Below are 22,608 nucleotides of genomic sequence, written 5' to 3'. Positions count from 1 at the left end.
GAAATATGGGAGCTACAAGATGAGATTTAGGTGGGGACACAGAGCCAAACCACGTCAAGGAAGGAGTACGTGGCTCCAATATCAATCAAGAAATCAACTTGTCTTTTTCCCACCAAAGAGTTACCCAGGGTTCCAGGCAGGAGATGGGGATGCAGCCTCATCCACCTATTGTACCCCCTGAGACCCCATCACTCTCTTGGATACCTCTGACAAAAGTAAAGCCTTTTCTTCTTTCCCCTGGGATTGCCCTTTTAAACTCAGGAAGTCCTTTTCCAATGGTCCTCTTGTTTACAATATGCACAATGCTTGGGCCCCATCTATGGATCGCCTTTCTGGAGGCCTTTCTTGTTTCCAGGGGTGCCTACCTTCTCATTGGGCTTCTTTACTTCAAGTGCTGTGAACAGAGCAGCAACCAACAAAGATGCCTGTTTTTCCATCCTCTGTTGCTCTTTATGATCCAATGCTTGATCTCAGTTTTTGAACACCTTAAAAGCAATCTATACAGTTAAGAGATAGACATTCCAAAAACACTTTCTAATTTTTATAGCTTTTTCTGAATGCCAGGAGTGCTTTGACTAATAAAAGTTATGTTAATTAATCTGAGGTTCTCAGGGGCCTCAGGATCTATCTCAGTTGACATTGCCAGGAGGCTTCAAAAATTATCTCCAAAAACTTTCAGATGAGTTTTCATTTGGCCTCTGTCACATTTCCTGAAATTTATTAAAGCTACACTACTTTGAGACCCCTTTCCTCAGGACTGCTAAAATTCAATCTCTTTAATGCTCGCAATGAGCTTGACTCTCGTGATTTGGATCCTATCAGGATCTTGCACATGCCAGAATGCCCAGTCCCTTTGTTGGGACAGGACGTGTTAACTAAGTTAATTGCCACAGTAACCTTTGCTCTGGGAAAATTGGATATTGAGGTGCCACCAGAATAAGCATGTGAGCTCCAAGATGCCCTTTTTGACCACGGAGCAGGAAAACACACCACCAATATTATTGAGAACATCTTAAAGCCCAGACACTTGGGCCAATGGGAGGCTGGGAGGAGCTAAGACTGCTTGTGTTAGGCTATAGCCTCAGCAGTAGCTGCCCAGACCAGATTGCTGGCAGTCTCAGTATGTTACTGGTCAGCTTCTTCTCTAGCTTTTTCTAAAACTGTTCTCCACTCTTTGGAGGTAAGTAGTGCATTTCGTAAATATTGCACATTCTCTCAGTTAGAATTATGAGTAGTGTAAATGGAGAACATATTTTCCATCCTCCTTGGGTCACCCCAGTAGGTAAGCATGTTATCCTTCCAATGGTATAGGTCAGAGACTGAGAATGGCACGTGTACCCACACAGGTCCAGCTGGCTGACCCTGGGCATTGATTCTGCCAATGGGTACTTGCCTAATGGAATTGCCCTACCTCAACCAGAGTGGCTCCCTGACGATACTGAGTGCCCTGTCAGGTGTTTGAAGGAGAGAGCACTCCTGGCCTGTTTACGTCACTATTATTCCCCAGTCCAGCCAGGGTAATAGGGGCTCCCATTCCTGCCTGAGCAGGGGGGCGGGGCCATTGCTCTGGCTTCCATATCTCGCCCCCCATAAGGTGGAGAGATAGGATTGGTGCATTCATTTGTTGAAGTAGTAAGTCATCTTCTGATTTTTGAGAACCGGGTAAAACTTTTACCTCTTTCACCTTAGAGGCATTTCTTTCAACCATGATTCTATGCAAATTATACCTTCTTTGAATTAGCTCACTTTGGTACAAAAGCATAAAAGCTTGTACATTCAGAATTTCATCCCATTTACCTTCTTGTTCACAAAACAATTCTAATTGAAAAATTATAACGTAATTTAGATATCTAAATTCTGGCTACCATTCCCTGGATCCTAGGGGATACCGTGGTCAGGCAGAATTTCAACATTAAAAACATTTTTCTTTTTCATGGGCTCAAAGCTAAAAATGGCCCGATTCTGCAGAATGCACCACAATGGGTTACAAGGAGGAACATAATTTGTAGTTCCCATTTTAGATGACAAGACCTTAGGTGAAAAACCCTTAATGCCTCAGCTGGGCTTTAGGCAGATTGTCAAGCAAGCAAATCGAAATCAAAATGTGATTTCTCAAAGTCTCCATCCCTTCAGTTGCTTATGGAGTATTCCCTACTAAACACACTATGATGAAGCAGAGTCCTGTAAATTGCCAAAGCAAGGCCAGATGTCCTGCCAATGCAGAACGTAGTGTTTGAAGAAAATATACCTTGGGGCTATTGCCCACAAATTTGTCACCTGCCAAAAAATGTCTTCCCAGCCAAGTGTCTCATTTCTAATGCTGCAAAAGTAAAAGCAACACAAGCAACACAAGCCAGTGATGCCTTGGTGGCAGCCAAATACACAGATCCATCCCTGAATAAAATAATTCAGGCAGCTACTGGACAGGGTCCAAGGGTGCTCATAGCCAGGGGCTGATATGCTATTGGCAAGACACCCACTCAGGGCTTTTGAGTTGTGGCCAAATGTTGTTGAACTGAACTGGAGTTCTCTTGCCCATCACAGTAAGATCAGATATCCACACTGAGGTTTGCAGTGGTAGAAAGGAAGACATTTATTTGCAGGGCACTAAGCAAGGAGGATCAGGCAGCTAACGCTCAAATCCAGAGCTCCGTGATGGCTTGCAGGTAAGGGCTTTTAAAAGTAGGAGTAAATTTCAGGAAAGCAGAAGTTACAGGCTAATTCATAAATCATTACACAGAGGTTACACATTGGTTTTGGCCTAAAAGGGTGGGATATCTTGAAGTGAGGGCTTACAGGCCATAAGTAGGTTCAAAGGTCTTTTGATTTGCAGTTGGTTAAGCAAGAGAAGCTTTGTTTAAAATTTTTGGGTCAGCAGAAAAGAATATTAGCTCTGACAGATGGATGTGATTTCCTCCAGGCCCCTCATGAAGAAGTTTGGAACAAAGAGTGGTGGTCAGAGTTCGGTCCTCAGCTCCCCCTTTTCTGGGGTCTGCATGCCAGCTGATCAGTTTGGTGGGCATCCAAGTTTCTGAAAAACAACTCAGAGATATATGTTAACATGTTATCTTTAGTTTCTATAGGGAAAGAAAACATCCTGTGATTGTAGCTTCTTTGGCTATTGTTTTAAGCTATTACTTTCTTGCTTATCAAGTTGCTTATTTACTTCTCAGGGCTAGCTAGGTGCCTGGCATTTCCCCTGAAAGAACTCAAGATTTCCCTTTATTTATATGCTTAAGGGGGCCTGCAGACCCCTGAGACGGGGTCCCTGCTCCATCTCACTTTCCTCATTGTGTATTCTTGGCAGCTTTGTTGAAAATTAATTGTCCACGTATGCTACTGTATGATCCAGCAATTCCACTATGGGTATATATCCTAAGCAAATAAAATCACTATCTCTAAGTGGTATCTGGACTCTCTTGTCCATTTCAGCATTATTCACAATAGCTAAGATAAGAAAACAACCTAAGTGACCATTGACAGATGAATGGATAAAGAAAATGTTTTTTATATATCTATATTATATATATATTATTTATATATATTATATATATTTTACATATATAATATATAATATATATTTTTTATATATTATATTATATATATTATATATTATATATAACATATATAATATATAATATTATATTATTTATATATAATATATAATATATAATAGTATATTATTTATATAATATATAATATATATAATATATAATATATATATTATATAATATATATAATATATAATATATAATATATATAATATATAATATATAATATTATATTATTTATATATAATATATAATTTATATTTTTATATATAATATATAATATATATTATATATTATAATAATATATAATATATTATTATATTATATATTATATATAAAAAATTATATATATTATATATTATAGATAATATATAATATAATATATATTATATATTATAGATAATATATAATATAATATATATTATATATTATAGATAATATATAATATAATATATATGATATATTATAGATAATATATAATATATATTATATGTATTATATATTATATATTATATGTATTATATATTATATATAAATATTATATATTATATGTATTATATATTATATATAAATATTATATATAATTTTCTTTATTATATATTATATATAATATGAATATACTATATATTCATATCATATATTATATATTCATATTATATATAACATATATATGTTTTATATATATGTTTTATTTATATATATATATATATTTTCACAAGCAGCCTTAAAAAAAGAAGGAAATGCTGCCCTTGGCAATAACATGAATGAACCTTGAGGATATTATGCTAAGTGAAATAAACCAGACACAGGAAGCCAAACATTGCATGCTCTTGTATGTGAAATCTTTTTTTGTTTGTTTTTTGAGACAGGGTCTCATTCTGTTGGCCAGGCTGGAGTGCAGTCACAGCTCAGTATAGCCTCAACCTCCCGAGCTCAAGCAATCCTCCTACCTCAGCCTCAGGAGTAGCTGGGACCACAGGCATGTGCCATCACACCCAGACACTTTTTAAATTTTTTTTGTAGAGACAGGGGTCTCCTTATGTTGCCCAGGCTGGTCTCGAACTCCCAGGCTCAAGGCATCCTCTTGTATCAGCCTCCAAAAGTGCTGGGGTTACAGATGTGAACCACTGCAGCCAGCCATATGTGAAATCTTTAAAAAGTGAACGTCAGGCCAGGCGTGGTGGCTCACACCTGTAATCCCAGCACTTTGGGAGGCCGAGGCGTGCGGATCACGAGGTCAGGAGCTTGAGACCAGCCTGGCCAACATAGTGAAACCCCGTCTCTACTAAAAATACAAAATATTAGCCGGGTGTGGTAGTGTATGTGCGCCTGTAATTCCGGCTACTCAGGAGGCTGAGGCAGGAGAATCGCGTGAACCCAGGAGTCAGAGGTTGCATTAAGCCGAGATCGCACCATTGCACTCCAGCCCGGGCAACAGTGGGAGATTCCATCAAAAAAAAAGAAAATGAAAAAGAAAGTGAAACTCATAGTAACAGAGCAGAGAGTATAAAGGCAGTTATCAAGGGCTAGGGTGTGAAGAAAAGGGGAGATATTAGTCAAAGGGTACATACCTTCAGCTATAAGATGAATAAGTATTGGAAACCTAATGTATAGCATGGTGACTCTAGTTAATAATACTGTATTGTGATTGAAGTTTGGTAAGAAAGCAGGTGTAAGTTCGGTAAGAAGGTATGTGTCTCGTCACACATACAAAAAAAGTAACTATGTGAAATGGTGGATATGTTAGCTCATTGTGGTAATCATTTCACAATGCATACATATATTCAAACATCACATTGTATGCCCTAAGTATATACATTTTTATTTGTCAATCATACCTTAATAAAGTTTGGGAGGAAAAGAATCACAGGACTTAATGAGAGATAATTTATTTGAAAGGCTTCTTGCAACTGGGGGAGGGGATGTTTCAATCGGGTGTCCAACTGTCAGTTCCACAAGCAACTCAAGGGTTAGGCAAAAAGGAGCTTTTGAAAAAAAAAAAAAAAAAAAAAAAAGAGGTCGGGGGGAGGAGCAAACAAGCCTAGAAAGAACTTGGTGTGAGGATGTGGAATGACCAGATATTAGATCAGAGAATGTTTTACCTGGGACCAGCCTATGAGAAGGGCCTGTTAAGGTTATCTGCTGGCTCAGACTAAAGGTGGGCCAAATTTCAGGAGTCTGGAGAAAGAAGAGAAGCTACCTAAACTTTGGCTAACAAGCATTTTTTTTTTTTTAATCTCGCTCTGTCTCCAGGCTGGAGTGCAGTGGCGCCATCTCAGCTCAGTGCAACCTCCACTCCCAGGTTCAAGCGATTCTCCTGCCTCAGCCTCCCAAGTAGCTGGGACTATAGGCACGTGCCACCACGCCCAGGTAATTTTTGTATTTTTAGTAGAGACAGGGTTTCACCATGTTGGCCAGGATGGTCTCGATCTCTTGACCTCGTGATCCACCCGCCTCGGCCTCCCAAAGTGCTGGGATTACAGGTGTGAACCACCGCGCCCAGCCACAAGAGAACGAGCAGTTCAGTTTATCATTTATTAAGTAAAGAATGGGAATTTGGAGGGTCTCGTGTCTGGCATTGTCATACATAAACACGGGTGACATCCCCTAAGTCTTATCTAAGTCATATGGAAAGGAGGGTTCTTTGCAGGAAGCTGTTTTCTGGAACACAAAGGGCTGAGGGTTTCTTAACCTTCACTGTTTTCCAGGATCACAGGGCTCAGGAAAAATTCAACATTGTCACTATCCCCAATAACCTTTTTTAAAGAAAAGTCTATGGTTTGAATGTGTCCCCCAGAGTTCATGTGTTGGAAACTTAATCCCCAATACAACTGTTGAGAAGTGGGACCTTTAAGAGGTGATTAGGTGAGGAGGACTCTGCCAGTGTGAATGGATGAATGCTGTTATCTCGGGAGTGGATTTGTTATTGTGGGAGTGGGTTCCTGATTTTTTTTTAAAAAATGAGTTTAGGCCCCTTTCCTCTCTTTCTTTTGCTCACTCTTACACATGCTTTCACGTCTTGATGCCTTCATGCCAGGCCCTCAGCAGGTGCAGCCCCTTGATCTTAGAGTTCTCAGCCTTCAGAAACATGAGCTAAATAAATTCCTGTTCATTATATGTTACCCAGTCTCAGGTATTTGATTATAGAAGCACAAAACAGACTGAGACAGAAAAAAGAGAGAGAGAGAGGAAGCTAGTCTTCTAGTGAGAAATAGAATGAATTGAAGTATACGTCTGGCCAGGGGAGCACCCAGTATCCCAGAGGTGACTGAGGCAGAACCTCTTTCCAAAACATCACCTTCTGTGATGTTGTGATACCAGGCAGCTAAGCAATGGCTTTCAGCACTATTTTCTCCTTGTCACATGAAGGAGATTGATTTAATGGGCTCTGAATTGTCTTTTTTTTTTTTTCCAGACAGGATCTCGGCCAGGCACGGTGGCTCACACCTCTAATCCCAGCACTTTGGGAGGTCGAGGTGGGTGGATCACGAGGTCAGGAGATCGAGACCATCCTGGCTAACACAGTGAAACCCTGTCTCTACTAAAAAATACAAAAAATTAGCCGGGCGTGGTGGCGGGCGCCTGTAGTCCCAGCTACTCGGGAGGCTGAGGCAGGAGAATGGCGTGAACCCAGGAGGTGGAGCTTGCAGTGAGCCGAGATCGCGCCACTGCACTCCAGCCTGGGTGACAGAGTGAGACTCCTTCTCAAAAAAAAAAAAAAAAAAAGACAGGCTCTCACTTTGTTGCCCAAGCTGGAGTGCAGTGGTGCGATCTGGGTTCACTGCCACCTCTGCTTCCCAGGTACAAGCGATTCTCGTGCCTCAGCCTCCTGAGTAGCTGGGATTACAGCTACTCAGCTACTCAGATTACACACCCAGCTGATTTTTGGATTTTTAGTAGAGACGGGGTTTCGCCATGTTGGCCAGGCTGATCTCAAGTGATCTGCCCACCTTGGCCTCCCAAAGTGCTGGGATTACAGGTGTGAGCCACCACACCTGGCTGAAGAAGGTGATATCTGCAAATATCTTTCTCAGTGACCATAAATTTAAAATGTTGTCCGCTTTTAACATATTTATTAAAACAGTACCAGAAAAGCCTTTCTTTTTTTAATCACAGAGAAAGAAAAACAAATATATTCTGTCACTAAAGGTCCACAACTTCTGGCCCTGAAATGTAATCATAGGCTTCAGATCCTTGCTCCACACAGCCTGGGCAGGGATATGCAGCAAGTAACCTAGCTTTCAGTGGAACCATCCCTGCCTCAGATCTCCTCACGCATTTTTTTTAAGATTACCAGGGGATTTGTGTGCACCTTGAAGTATGCTACCTGTGCCGCACCCACACCCTTTTCTGGAACAGCACTTTCGGGCCGCTGCAAGCCCCAGGACCTTCCCTCTGTGGAAGAAACCTGCTTTGGGAAACGACAGGAAGCAGTTTGGGTACTAGGTGCGTAATGTTTGGTCGTGAAATCAGGAGAATAATGGGAGAATGGAATATTTTCAGTCATCTGGCTCTCAGTGAGCAGCGAAAAAAAACTAATGCCCTTGTGAAATGCAGTCAGTAGCTGTATTTTTTGCCCTCCTCCCCTAGAACAGTCCAATAAAAAATAAACGCCCGGGCGCGGTGGCTCACGCCTGTAATCCCAACACTTTGGGAGGCCGAGGCGGGCGGATCACGAGGTCAGGAGATCGAGACCATCCTGGCTAACACGGTGAAACCCCGTCTCTACTAAAAATACAAAAAATTAGCCGGGCGTGGTAGCGGGCGCCTGTAGTCCCAGCTACTCGGGAGGCTGAGGCAGGAGAATGGCGTGAACCCGGGAGGCGGAGCTTGCAGTGAGCCGAGATCGCACCACTGCACTCCAGCCTGGGCGACAGAGCGAGACTCCGTCTCAAAAAAAAATAAATAAATAAACGAGGGCTATGACTGTCAGGTAGTAAGGGCGCTCACGTGGCCTATACGTTGCACTGGGTGATTTGCACCCGGCCCTTCACCCATGGGCTTGGGACGCCACAGCTCCCCTCCAATGAGGAAGAGCCACAGTGGCTGCTGGGCCAAATGGCACGTGGCGAGCCTGGCTGCCACCATCGTCGGCACGGGGGTGGGTGGGGTGAGGAACCACCTTGCAGGAAGTAGGAGGGTTTATGTCACCAGTGCGCAACCGTGAGCGGGCCGTGTGCAGTTCCGCTCATGGGGTGGGGGGCGGTCGTCACCACACAACCTCTTCCCGCCACAGCCTCGTGGCGCAGTCAGCACGGAGGCGGCAGCCGCCATAGACGTGTGGTGGTCGCGCTGCGCGGGAACTCCGGCTTGGAGGCACCTCCGGCAGGTACGGAGCTGGACCCCGGGCTCGGACAGCAACCCAGATTACGGGGGAACCCCCCAGTAACTCTTGCTATTTTCCACGGGGTCTAGGGGCTGGTGGCCATAGGTTTCCCTGGAGGCGGGATCCCACTAGATCACACCCAGCACGCCAAGGAATCCCTGCCATTTCCAGGCAGAACTTCAGAGAGACCTGGCCGGGCGTGGTGGCTCACACCTGTAATCCCAGCACTTTGGGAGGCCGAGGCGGGTGGATCACCTGAGGTCAGAAGTTGGAGACCAGCCTGGCCAACATGGGGAAACCCCGTTTCTACTAAAAATACAAAAAGTAGCCGGGCGTGGTGGTGTACGCCTGTAATCCCAGCTACTCAGGAGGCTGAGGCCGGAGAATCACTTGAACCCAGGGGGCGGAGGTTGCAGTGAGCTGAGATACGCTACCGCACTCCAGCCTGGGTGACAAAGCGAGACTCCGTTTCAGAGAAAAAAAAACAAACTTCAGGGAGACCTATTCCACCCTTGACCTGCCCGGAGACACTGCAGTCAGGACAGTAGCTCTTGGCCCTTGCCCTTGAGGGAAAGTGGCTTCGAACCTTCCCCTCCTAGATTCTGCCTGCTTCCACTGATGTCGGTGGTGTGGGTGTATGTAGATAACCGGGTGGGGATTGGGGGGAACAGGGGAATGGAGGTAGGGGATTTGGGGACATCAGTTAGACTTGCCTCGGGGTAGGAGTTGGACTTGGTGAGGGGGCAGGGCTTGGGGTAGGAGTTGGACTGTGGGTGGGGGCAGGGCTTGAGGCACGAGTTAGACTTGGGTGGTGGAAGGGGTTAGACTTGGTGGGGGGCTAAGCTTGGGGTAGAGGTGCAACTTAGTTATAGGCAGAGTTTGGCAGCAGGGGTGCAGGTTTTGAGGTGGGGCTTAGGAAGGGGTGCAACATGGCTGTAGGGGCGGAGCTTGGGAGGGAATGGAGTTTGCAGTGGGGGTAGGGCAGCAACCTTACCTTAGGATCCCTTCTGCCCTAGCAGCAGCCCCCCTGCCCCCACCCCCTACCTCCCTCCTCACCTCCCACCCCTCTCACCATTCGTCCCCCAACTCCTCCCCACACTCCGCTCCCTCTATCAGTTGAGCAGTTTCTTCTATCCCTGCACCAGGGTCCTAGTGAACACCTATGCAGAATCTGAATTGGCATGGCCTGGGCAGGCACATGTGTGTGGGACAGAATCACAGCAAAATACCTCTGCTTTGCCTTGGACAGATCCAGTGAAGCAGGACCCATCACGCCTGAGTCAGGAACTGCCTAACTGGATAGCGTTGAAAAGCAGAGCGAGTCTGAAGTGGCTGTATTATTGCAGCATCCGCGCTGCCAGCAGGGCCAACCCAGCAAGGTGAGCAGCTGTGAGTTGGGCCCTGTTGGGAGGGGCTCTGGAACCCTGGCAAAGAGTGGGGAGAGGGGACTGCCTGCCAGGGTTCACAGACTCTGCAGGGTAGGGCCATCTCTAGGGCAAGAGTTGTTGGTTTCCTGCAGTCTGGCAGTGGGGACCTTATCTGGGTCCCTTTTCTGCCTGATTTCAGCTTCCACACAATTGAAACCATGAGCTCCTGTCCTTTCAGCACTCACTCCTCATGCCCATCTCGCCTTCCCTCTCCCACCCTGCTTTTTGCTAGTACGCTTTATTGGTTGGAGGCCAATGACATCACCTGTTGCTTTTCAAGGACCTTGGCCTTACCACATGACACTCCCCTGCAATAGCAACCCATGGTCCATGGTATTCTCTGTATCCATGGCAACACTGCAGCTTGTCACACAATCTCCACACCCACCACTCTCATTGCATTGCGCAGAGCTCAGCCATCTTTCTCATCCGTCAGGCATTCCTGAGAAAGAGGGCCACTCTACCTCTCTTGCTGCCAGCCTTCACTCCAGCAAGGAGGGTGCTGGGTGACCTGAGCCCACATAGCCCTGAGTGAGCAGTGAGGCTGTCTCCTGCCCTCTTCTGCCTGGAGGGCTTGTCAGTGTCCCCAGGTGTCAGGCCCTGCCTCCTGACGTTGGCCTTTTCACTACAGGCACCCGAAGCACACACAGCAGAGTCCTCTGGACTTCGAGGAAGAACCCACAGCAGGAGGAGGTCAGCAGGGAGTGGTGAGATGGGGAGATCTTTGCCTGGGGAGAACCTCCACACTCTACCCTCCCCAAAATGACTTGGGGAACCCTGGGAAGAAAGGACTCCATCCCTGCTTGGGGGTGGGGGCAGAGGAGGGGTGCTTGGGGGCGTAGGTTGGGGTGGGCATTAACAATGCTCTCATCCCATTTGCTTTGCAGGCTGTGTGAAACCTGGGACCACTTCTGCCTTCCTACGTGGCAGTGGCTCAGAGTTATTTGAGTGCTGTCAAACTGAGCTGATTGCTGCCCTAGTATTAGATCAGTCCATAGAAAGTGGGAGCAATGGCACTGGCACTGCTAGAGGATTGGTGCAAGGGGATGGACATGGACCCCAGAAAGGCCCTGCTGATTGTAGGCATCCCGGTGGAGTGTAGTGAGGTGGAAATTCAGGACACCGTGAAGGCAGGCTTACAGCCCCTGTGCGCATACAGGGTCCTAGGGAGAATGTTCAGGAGGGAAGACAATGCCAAGGCAGTCTTCATTGAACTGGCTGACACTGTCAATTACACTACTCTGCCCAGTCACATACCAGGAAAGGGGGGCTCCTGGGAAGTGGTGGTAAAACCCCGTAACCCAGATGATGAGTTTCTCAGTAGACTGAACTACTTCCTGAAAGATGAGGGCCGAAGTATGACAGATGTGGCCAGAGTCCTGGGATGTTGCAGCCTCCCTGCCCAGAGCCTGGATGCAGAGATCATGCCCCAAGTTAGATCCCTACCTTTAGAGCCTCCGAAAGAAAGTATGTGGTACAGGAAACTGAAAGTGTTTTCGGGAACTGCTCCCCCTAGCCCAGGCGAAGAGACCTTTGAAGACTGGCTAGAGCAGGTCACTGAGATAATGCCTATATGGCAAGTGTCTGAGGTGGAGAAGAGGCGGCGTTTGCTGGAGAGCTTATGTGGGCCTGCTCTGTCAATCATGCGGGTGCTCCAGGCCAACGATGACTCCATAACTGTGGAGCAGTGCCTTGACGCCCTAAAGCAGATCTTTGGGGATAAAGAGGACTTTAGAGCCTCTCAGTTTAGGTTTCTGCAGACCTCTCCGAAGATTGGAGAGAAAGTCTCCACTTTCCTGCTGCGCTTAGAGCCCCTGCTGCAGAAAGCCGTGCACAAGAGCCCCTTGTCAGTGCGCAGCACAGACATGATTCGTCTGAAACATCTCTTAGCTCGGGTCGCCATGACCCCCGCCCTCAGGGGCAAGCTGGAGCTCTTGGATCAGCGAGGGTGTCCTCCCAATTTTCTGGAGTTAATGAAGCTCATTCGAGATGAAGAAGAGTGGGAGAACACTGAGGCAGTGATGAAGAATAAGGAGAAGCCGTCAGGGAGAGGCCGGGGCGCCTCCGGTAGACAGGCAAGAGCAGAAGCCAGTGTCTCTGCACGTCAGGCCACCGTGCAGGCAAGGTCTTTTAGCGACAGCAGCCCCCAGACCATACAGGGAGGCTTACCCCCATTAGTGAAACGCAGGCGGCTATTAGGCAGTGAAAGCACTAGGGGAGAAGACCATGGCCAGGCCACGTATCCCAAGGCTGAAAACCAGACTCCAGGCAGGGAGGGGCCACAGACTGCAGGAGAGGAGTTGGGAAACGAGGCAGGGGCTGGGGCCATGAGCCATCCCAAGCCCTGGGAAACATAGGCTCAGAAGACCGAAGCACTCCTTCCCCTGGCAGGCAGCAGGGACATTTGAACAAGGGGAAGGGGCAGCTTACACTAACAGGGAAGTTGACTGGGGCAGAGGGACAGGGAAGCCAGGTCGATTTCAAGCCCCCTTACTTTCCACCAGCTGGAAGGGACTTCACCAACCAAGACCAAATAGCATCTGGTTCAGTGGGGGCCGGGCCCATAGCCCCTAACAGGTACAGGAGACACAAGCGGGGAACCACTACACTTAGCACATGGGGTTCCTGGGCTTCAGATGGGGACCCCAGCGAAGCAGGGGCTGAAGAAGGTGTGGCTGGGGGCTCTGGCCTGGTCCTCTGGACACCCCCAAATATCTACCCTGTGGACTTTGAGCTGAGCATGCCCACTGGCACCCAGGCCACGTGGGACCTGGAGGAGCCTGCCTGGGGCCTGCCTCTGTCAGAAGGAGCCAGGGCTGCTGAGGAAGAGCTGTGGGGCAGAAGTGAAGCCCCGCAGGGGAGGCCACAGGATCCAGCCTGTCTTTAGGATCATCTACACTGCATGAGGGGAGCCCCAGGAAGGCAGCATTCATAAGCCCCTGCACCAGTGAGGAAGAGAAAGAGGAGGAGAATTAAGAAGAGGATGATCGGGAGGAGGAAGAGGAGAATAAGGAGGCGCAGGAGGAAAAGGAGGAGGAAGAGGGGGAGGAGAAGGAGGAAGAGGGGGAGGAGGAGGAGGAAGAGGGGAAGGAGGAGGAAGAAGTGTAAGAAGAGAAGAGAGGATGTGTTGGGGGTGGGTAGTTGTTTTTGGTTTGCGTCATCATCAGGCCCAGGCTCTGCTCACTGCTGTTCCGTGTCAAGAACTCCACCTCTGCTTTGCCGGTGTAGGTCTCAGCCAGTGGCTGCTTGTTCTCTTGGGGATGTGTGTGTTTTTATCTGAGCAGCTCCTTTCCAGAGTACCCCAGCGCAGTTCCAGGAGACGGTGGGAAGGAGGCATGGCAGACGCTCACCTTGTGACTGTGACCTCGACTGCAGGAGGACCAACCAGACACGGGAGGGAGCAGGGCTGCCTGAGGCTCCCCAGGAAGCTTTGTGCTTTGGCGTTCCACCCCTGCTGTTACTTGTGACTCAGTTTCCTCAACTTGGTGGGGTGTTCCCTGCTATGTTTTCCAGCATCCTGTGACTGTCCTGTGCAGTCTATAGGGCAGGGCCCTGCCCCAGCGGGTGGGCTCAGGAGGGGGTTCCCTGAAGCGAGTACACATTGCCAGAGCCCACCATCCTGGCAAGAGGTGGATCCTGGGGCCCTATGGAAGGAGGGATGTGGTGGGGGGGGCCACACTGAGGGAGGGGCCGGGGACTTGTGACCTGTAGTGGCTGTTTGCAGTTTCTCTCTGTGTTAGATTCCCTTTTCTTCAGCAGTTTCAGTTCATGTTTCTCTTCAGTAAATTTTGTTCAGTGTTCCAGTGGTGTCTTGCCTCTGCTGTGTGAAACTGGGGTGGGAGGTGGTCTGCTGGGGATGGGGCCACAGTGGCCAGGCTGACATCGAGGTGTGTGTGGGGCAGGGTCTGTGAGGGCCTGTGGGGTGCCTTGGGCTGCATGGAGCCTGGCAACAGGATGCTGGTGGTCATGAGCAGTGACTGGCTGGGTACCAAAGGCACTCCAGGTGTCCTCAGGAATAAGTGAGTTGGACATTGAAGGCTGGGCAAGGGGCAGCAGGTGGGACCCAGGCCCCTGATCCCTGGCAGCACTGTAGGGGTGTGGCTCAAGGCTTCCGGAAGGGTCAGAGAGGCCACGTGTGCAACCAAGGCCAGCAACCGAGGTCAGAGAAGAGCCCCAGGAGGGCCTGGACAGGCAGTCAGAGGCCCTGTGAAGAGCTGTGTGCAGGACTCGGGGTGGGGTAGGGGCTGGTGTGTGCCCATCCTCCCAGATCAGCCCGCAGGTGGCCAGCCTTGGCCTAGCCACTGAGGGATGTTTGGGGACAGTGTGTGTGTGATGGCCAAGGGGACAGAGTGTGGGCGAGAAAGGGATCCCAAGTGCTCATGTCTTGGGGAGGGGGAGAGGAAGGGCGGGGGAGCTGCACTTCATCCTGGGTCCTGTCCTGCTCCCTTCCCAGTGTACTGGGAGGCGCTCTACTCCTGTGCCCTGGGAACAGGCAGTGGGCCATGAGCAGGAAGCCTAGATGGCCCTGGGGAGTGACCCCTTTCTGTCCTGCATCCCCGAGGCCCTCTGAGGCCTGGATGCTGCCTGAGGAGGGCTCCCTCAGGATGGACGGCGCTGCTAATCCAGACACCCCTCCTTCAGCACTGTGGCCAGAGGGGCAGTTCTTGGTGCGGGCCTGAGGATCCTGGAACCCGCCCTCCTGAGCCCTCCTGGGACTGGCTCTCTCTCCCAACAGGCCAGAGAGCTCACCACAAATGGAGGGTAGTCCTCGATCAGCCATTTAACTAACGCAGAGTCTGTGGGCGACAGAACTGGGACAAGTGATAGGCCCCTCCCTGCACATGTGTGGGGAGGGGACGGGATCATTGACTTGGACGTGGCGACGGTCTCCCGGGGCTCACTCAGTCTGTGTCCACACACTTCCTCCGGCTGTTCTGGAGCACAGAGCCTCCGGCCATCCCCATGGCTCAGATGATAGCCAGGCTCCCCCAAAGCAGCCTCAGAGCCAATGCTGGGAATGGGTGGCTGCCCACCTGGGCTGAGGAATCCTGGATCTAGGCGACCTGTCTGCTTGAGCAGAGCTGCAGTCAGCAGGTCTGCAGGGCGGCAGGGGCCCTGGGAGACATTAGGCATACACAGGCCAGTGCAGGCATGGGAGGGGTAGTTTTGCGGGGCTGTCGGGGAGGGGCAGGGGGCGGCAGGTCTCTGGGGCTGGGCCTGCAGCCTCCTCGGCCTGAAGGTGCTTAACCGGTGTCTCAGGGACCCTTGTAGTGTGTCCCATCGGGGTGCCCTGCAGGCATGCCTGGGGCCCCCACTGTGCTCTGTTCTCCCTGCCTTCTTCAGGCTGGGCACAACCCCAGCATGTCCGTCCCTTGTGTCTCAGCAGGGCCAAGTCAAGTGCTCACTTTCCAAGGGCCCCTCCAGATTTTGGGGACAGGGCAAGAGGAGAGGGCATAGAGCTTGGCTGACCTTGCCAGGGCCTGTCAGGGCTCCTTGGTTTTCCCTGTTCAGAATGGACCTGTGTGTGCCGTGATTCCCAAGCAGGTGTGAGTGTGAGTGAGCGGGTGTGTTTGAGCGTGTGCGTGTGTGTGTCAGTGTGAGCATGTGCATGAGTTTCTGAGAATGTGTGTGTGAATCCAAGTGACAGCATGTGACTGCATCACTGAGCGTGTGTGAGTGGGAGGGTGTGGGGGAATGAGGCTGTGCCATTGAAGGTGAGCATGCATGTCGCTGAATGTGTGTGACACTGTGAGTGTGTCAATGTGTGTCAGTGTGTGTGTGTTTGTGAGTCATTGTGCGTGCGTGTGCTGACTGCAAATGTGGGTGTGTCAATGAGCAGGCATGAATGCGTCATTCAATGTGTGTTTGTCACTCAATGTGTGTGCGCGTGTGAGTGTGTCTGGAACATGAGTGTGTGAGTGAATGTGTGTGTGACTGTGTCAGTGGGCATGTGAGCACACATGCTGGACAGTTGGGTTGTGAAACCCAGAAGGGATCTAGCCAGGGAGTCTGGAAGGAGGTACCGGGAGAAACCAGTTGCTTCCCCACCAGCCCAGAGCAAGGAGACTTTGTCGGGCCTGAAGGACGGGCCCCCCCGGGGGGCCACCTGTCCCCTTCATCCCGGCCAGGCCCTTGGTGCGTGCCAGCTGGCAGAGCTCCTACCATGCATTGTGTTTTGCTGCACAGTCCTCAACAAGTGCCCCTGAGGAGGGCGGCATGTGTGGCCTGGGGACAGAAAGGTCCATCAAGGTGCCTTCCTGGGTGCCCAAGGGCTGACCAAGCCCATCCAATAAGCAGCAGCCTCCTGGGCTCACAGAGGGCTTGAGCGGTGGATGAGGGAGCTGGATCAGAGCCCAAGCATGGGGGTGAGGCTGAGCAGAGAGGACTCAGAGAAGTCCCGTCCTCAGGACTGTCCCGGGGTAGACAAGACTGAGAGGGGTCCCATCCTAAGGCCTGTCCCCTCAGCAGGGAGGACTGAGAGAGGTCCCGTCACCAGGTCTGTGCCTGATCAAAGTGGTCTGAGAGAGGTCTTGTTCTCAGGTCTTTCCCTCGAGCGGAGAGGAGTGAGAGAGGTCCTGTCCACAGGTATACCTCTGAGAAAATGAACTGAGACGGGTGCCATCATAAGACCTGTTCCTTAATGAGAGAGGACTGAGTTGGGTCTCTTGAGCAGACAGGCCTCTCTCCAAACCCTGAGCGGTGGGAACTGGGAAAGGTGCTGTCCTCAGCTCTGTCCCTGATCATGGAGAAATGGCAGAGGTCTCATTTTCAGGCCTGTTCCATGAGCAAAGAGGACTGAAAGAGGTCCCATACTCAGGTGTCCCCTGTGCAGAACAACAGAAATGTCTGACAGAGTACAACCCGCAGGTCTCTTTCTGATCAGAGAGGACTGAGAGAGGTCCCATCTTCTAGTCTGTCCCCTGAGCAAACAAAACTGAGAGGTCTCATCCTCAGGCATCCCCTGAGCAGGAAGACTGAGAGGAGTCCTGTCCTCAGACCCATCCCTGGGCAGAGAGTCATAAGAGAGGTCCTGTCCACAGGCCCATCCTCTGTGTAAGAGGTCAGAGAGGGATCCCATCCTAAGGTCTGTCCCCTTAGCAGAGAAGACTGACAGCGGTCCTGTCCTCAGGCCTGACCCTGAGTAGAAAGCAGTGGGAGAGGTGTCCCCGGGCAGAGAAGACTGAGAGAGATGCTGTCTTCAGGTACCTGAGGCTTAGTGGGCAGAGAGAGGTCCTGTGCTGTGGCCTGTCTTCTGAGCACAGTCGACTGAGAGAGGTCCCATTCGCATATCTATCGTAGAGAAAAGAGGACTTAGAGGGGTCCTGTCCTCAGGCCTGTCCTTTGAGCAGAGAGGACTGAGAGAGGTCCTGTCCTCATATCTATCCCCTAAGAAGATGGACCGACGGGGGTCGCATCTTCAGGCCTGTCCCCTGAGCTGAGGGGGCTGAGAGGGTTCCTCTCCTCACACCTATCCCCTCAGATGATGGACCGACAGAGGTCCCAAACTCAGGTCTGTGTCTAGAGCAGAGAGGACTGAGAGATGTCCTGTCCTCATACGTATCCACTTAGAAGATGGACAGAGAGGGGTCCCATCCTCAGGTCCGTCCCTTGAGCAGAGAGGACTGAGAGAGGTCTGGACCTCACATCAATCCTCTTAGAAGATAAAACGATTCGGGTCACATTCTCAGTCCTGTCCCTTGAGCAGAGAGGACTGAGAGAGGTCCTGTCCTCACATGTATCCCCTTAGAAGATGGACTGACAGCAGTCCCACCCTCAGGCCTGTCCCCTGAGCTGAGGGGATGGAGAGAGGTCCTGTCCTCATATCTATCCCATCAGAAGATGGACCGACAGGGGTCCCATCCTCAGGCCTGTCCCCTGGGCTGAGGGGACCGAGCGAGGTCCTGTCCTCATATCTATCCCATCAGAAGATGGACCGACAGGGGTCCCATCCTCAGGCCTGTCCCGTGGGCTGAGGGGACCGAGCGAGGTCCTGTCCTCATATCTATCCCATCAGAAGATGGACCGACAGGGGTCCCATCCTCAGGCCTGTCCCTTGAGCAGAGAGCACTGAGAGAGGTCCTGTCCTCATATCTATCCTCTTAGAAGATGGGCCGAGGTGGGTCCCACCCTCAGGCCTGTCCCCTGAGTTGATGGGACTGAGAGAGGTCCTGTTCACTTATCTATCCCCTTAGAAGATGGCCCAACAGGGGTCCCATCCTCAGGCCTGTCCCCTGAGCTGAGAGGACCAACAGAGTTCCTGTTGTCCTGTTTGCTGAGTGACATGTATGTGGAGAGGTGTCCCTTTATGAATTGCTCCTGAGTAGAGAGTACTGAGTGAGGTCATGTCCTAAGATCTGTCCCCTGAGCAGAGAGGACTGAGAAAACTCCTGCTCCCTCATTGGCTTTGATCAGAGAAGACTGGGAGAGTCGTGGCCTTAGCTCTTTCCCTTAGCAGTGGGGACTGAGTTAGGTCCTGTCTTCAGGTCTGTTTCCTCAGCACAGTGGATTGAGAGAAGTGCCATCCTCGGGCCTTTCACCTGAGCAGAATGAACTAACAGGGGTCCCATCCTCGGGTCTGCCCCTGAGCAGAGAGGACTGACAGGGGTGCCGTCCTCAGGCCTGTGTCCTGTCCTTCTATGGATAGCACCCCGGGGTCTGTGGCGGGCCAGCATATTTGGTACTTAATTTTAGGCTCATCTGAGAACCTGTCGATTCACTACCTTGTAAGGTAAGTCTATGTCCCATTGCAGTTGGTTGGGAATGACAAGGCCAACCTAGGGGCATGGCCGGGACCCCCTGCTGCTTCTCCCACAGGATCCAGCACCCTCTGTGGCCTTTCTGGACTCCAGACCTCCACCTGTTCCTGGCCTGGGATCACCTCCTCTTGGTGAGCTGTGTGGCAGCTTCATTTTTCTGAAGATGGAGACGCCACAGAGCAGTCACTTTCCCAGCCACTCCCATGGCAGGGTGCCAGGAGAAAGGTCACACCCTGGGCAGTCTGGCTCTAGATGGGTTCTGGGAATGGGCCCTCTGGCTGCCAGACACAGGAACAGGGCCTGGCACAGAAGAGTGAGACCCCTGGGGGCCACCCTTTTCCCAGCCCTCAGTCTGTGGCAGGTCAGGTATCACTAACACAGGCCTCCACAACAACTGCTTCAGCACTGACCAAGTGGTAAAGTTAAATATTAAAAGCTGAAAGAGCCAGCACCCTTATACAAAGGCTGGAATGTAAGAAAAGCCCACCAAAAGTTTTGCCTAGACCTTTCCTGGGCCTTGAAACATGACAAAGTAATGAAGGAATTTTTCACAGGACCCGTTTAGGATTCAACACATTTTATTGAAGGTCTGAAGAAACTCACCAGGCCTCCACAAACAAGCTTTATTGGAGATTAAAGGAATTCCCCACACCTCCATGATTTAGCAGGAGACAAAATAATGGTCATCACCCCAGCACCTGGACCCATTTAGATTAAGTCAATTTACTGAGGCTCCAGAGGGAGGCCTTCCGGACTCAGATCTTAGTTCTAGATTAAAACAAGGTAATCACTTATGTCTTTTTAGATGAATGCACACTTACATGTAGACATATAGCTTAGAAGGGATATAAGCTCTGGAAAACTTTGTAATTTTGAGTTGGTCTGGCGATATTTTCCAGGTTTTCTCTCTGTAACCAGTTATAGAAATAAAAACTCTCTTCCTCCCCAGTTCATCTGCATCTCATTATTGGGCCACAAGAAATAGCAGCCCGACCCTCAGTTTGGTCAGGGAACAAGTCCTCTCCCACTGGGCAAGATAATTTGGAAAGAGCCGAATGTGACCTTTTCTCTCTCCCCTTTCTCTTTGCCTGTTCAAATGGCACCACCACCCAGGCCCTGACTCCTTCACCCACAGTGGGTTGTGCAAAGGCCAAAGCAGAGGCACCTGCTGGCTGCTTCCCTGGGCCTGCAGGGCAGACTCTGGTCCCCTGCTGCTGTGGTCCCCTGAGCCATGGGCCCCAGAGGTTCGGCTGGCTCTGGGCCTGGGCTTACACTCTGCCCTCTGAGCTTTTCCCCATCCAAAGACACCCAGCATTTGGGGGCAGCCTCTCTCAAGGCTACTATCTTCCTCCAGACCCTATCCCCTCCTCATGGAGCCCAGAGCAGGGCCTGCCTCCCACGCCTGCAGTCCTGCACACAGTAGTCAGTCCTCTGAGCACTTTGGCCTCTAGCACCTCTGGCTGCCCTGCTCCTGGCCCCAGGTGCCTGCTGACAATGTTGAACATTACTCAAGCCCTGTGATCCTTGAAAACAGCAATGGTTACAAAATCCCCCCATCCCTTAGTGTTCCAGAAAATGACTTATTGCAAACAAAAAAACAAACAAAACAACAAAAACACTGTTATGGGTGGGCTGAATTTTATTTCCCCCCAAAATCCATATGCTGAAGTCCTAACTCCAGTACGTCAGAATGTGGCCTTGTTTAGAGATAGTCTTTAAAAAGGTAATTAAAGTTAAATGAAGGCATTATGGTGGGCCCCATTACAATATGACAGGTGTCCCTATAGGAAGAAGAAATTTGGACACACAGACAAGGAAGATAATGAGAAGTAAAACAGGAAGAAGATGGCCACCTACAAGCAAAAAAGAGAGGCTTGGAACAGATTCTTCCCTCACAGCCCTCAGAAGGAACCAAGCCTGCTGACACCTTGGTCTTGGACTCCTGGCATCCAAAACTGTGAGAGAATAAATTTCTGTTGTTTAAGACTTTCGTTTTGTAGTACTTTGTTATGACAGGCCTGGGAAACTAACACAATACCCCTTCCCCATAAGACTTAGTTAGGACTCAGGAATGCTCTCCTTGTTTACCTATGACACGGACAGACACAAACCCTCCAAATTCCCATTTGCATTAATCAGAGCACTCCAGAAAAGCAAAACCAGTAGGAGCTGATAGATATATTATTTTGGGAATTGGCACACATGATTATGGAGGCCAACAAATTCTATGATATGCCATCTGCAAGCCGTAGAATAGAGAAAGATGGTGGAATAATTCAGTCCAAGTTCAAAGGCCTGAGATCCAGGGGAGTTTATGGTGTTACTTCTAATCCAAAGCTAAGGGAGTGGGGAGCGCGGCCCATTGGTGTACACCTTGGAGTCTGAAAGCCTTAGATCCAGGAGCTCTGATGTCTGAGGACAGGAGAAGATAGATGTTTCAGCTCAAGAAGAGAGAGAAAGAGAGAATGAGCGAGCGAGAGAGAGACAGAGAGCGAGAGAAAGAATTTGCTCTCCCTCCACCTTTTTGTTCTATTTGGCCCCTCAAACAACTGGATGATGCCTTCCTACATTGGTGAGGGTGATCTTTATTCATTGTACTGATAGAAATGCTCTCTCTCCTGGAAACACCCTCACAGACACACCCAGAAATAATGTTTTTACCAGCTATCTGAGCATCCCTTATCCCAGTCAAGTTGACACATACAATTAACTAGCACATCCCTCTACCTCTCACCCTGTTCTTCTGTTCCACTTCATGGCAAAGCTCCTCTGAAGACTTGTCTATGCCTATCACCCACACTTTCTCAGCTCCCATGCTCTCCTTGATTCTCTGAAACACTGTTTTCACCCATTCTGCTACTGAAAGGACTCAACAAAGTGACCAAACAACCTCAATCTTGATGAATCCAAAGGTCAATTCTCTGTCCTCATCTTACTTACACCAACATCTCAGTAGAATTTGACCCAGGTGACTATTCTTCCCTCATGAAGCACTTTTTCCCCTTGGCTCCTGGGATACCACATGCTTCGGGTTTCCTCCTCCTTCACTGGCCTCTCCTGGTAGAGTTTTCTGATTCCTCCTTCTCTGCTTGATTCTCCGCAGGACTCAGTGCCCTGGGTCCTCTTCTCTTTACTATCTACATTCACTTCCTTGGTGATCTCAGCCTGTCCATGCTTTCATTATCATTGGCAGGCTGCTTCTAAGCCCAGTTCCCTCTTAAGCTCTAGGCTTATATGTCAAAGTGCTAACCCACATCTCCACTTGGGCAACAGAACATCTCAATACCAATTTTCCCAACACAAAACTCTGGCTCCCAAGCCACACCATTCAATCAGTGCCAAACTGCTCATGAGCTCACCCAAGATACTGGCATCACCATCTACCCAATTGCTCTGATTCCAAAACTAGACTCAGTTTGTCTTCTTCTCTTTCCCTCATAGATTCATATTCCATTATCAGCAAGTACTGCAGTTCTACTTCCAAATACATGTAAACTCCATCCACTTCTATCTCTACCACTGCCATCATTGTCCAGGCCACCGTCACT

The 22,608-nt window shown here is 49.7% G+C and overlaps 1 protein-coding gene across 5 annotated transcripts; it reads left to right on the top strand.

The window, feature by feature from the left end:
- Window positions 1-7,917: 7,917 nt before the first annotated feature.
- On the top strand, window positions 7,918-14,107 carry PNMA5 (PNMA family member 5). Of its 5 annotated transcripts, none has more exons than XM_055106260.2 (4): window positions 7,918-8,880; window positions 10,127-10,256; window positions 10,936-11,011; window positions 11,192-14,107. In XM_055106260.2, the coding sequence occupies exon 4, from the start codon at window positions 11,315-11,317 to the stop codon at window positions 12,659-12,661; it is 1,347 nt and encodes a 448-aa protein (XP_054962235.1). In that variant the 5' UTR covers window positions 7,918-8,880; window positions 10,127-10,256; window positions 10,936-11,011; window positions 11,192-11,314; the 3' UTR covers window positions 12,662-14,107. The 5 variants fall into 5 exon arrangements, with proteins under 5 accessions (XP_054962235.1, XP_054962234.1, XP_008964028.2 ...); XM_055106259.2 differs by having other exon boundaries at window positions 7,919-8,880; window positions 10,936-10,997; XM_008965780.5 differs by lacking the exons at window positions 7,918-8,880; window positions 10,127-10,256 and adding an exon at window positions 10,683-10,835 and having other exon boundaries at window positions 10,936-10,997.
- The last annotated feature ends 8,501 nt before the right edge of the window (window positions 14,108-22,608 follow it).

Source organism: Pan paniscus, chromosome X (assembly GCF_029289425.2).
Source record: "Pan paniscus chromosome X, NHGRI_mPanPan1-v2.0_pri, whole genome shotgun sequence".
NCBI classification, from domain to species: domain Eukaryota; kingdom Metazoa; phylum Chordata; class Mammalia; order Primates; family Hominidae; genus Pan; species Pan paniscus.
The sequence above is the reverse complement of the archived record's forward strand: the minus strand, read 5'-3'. Positions and strand labels throughout refer to the sequence as shown.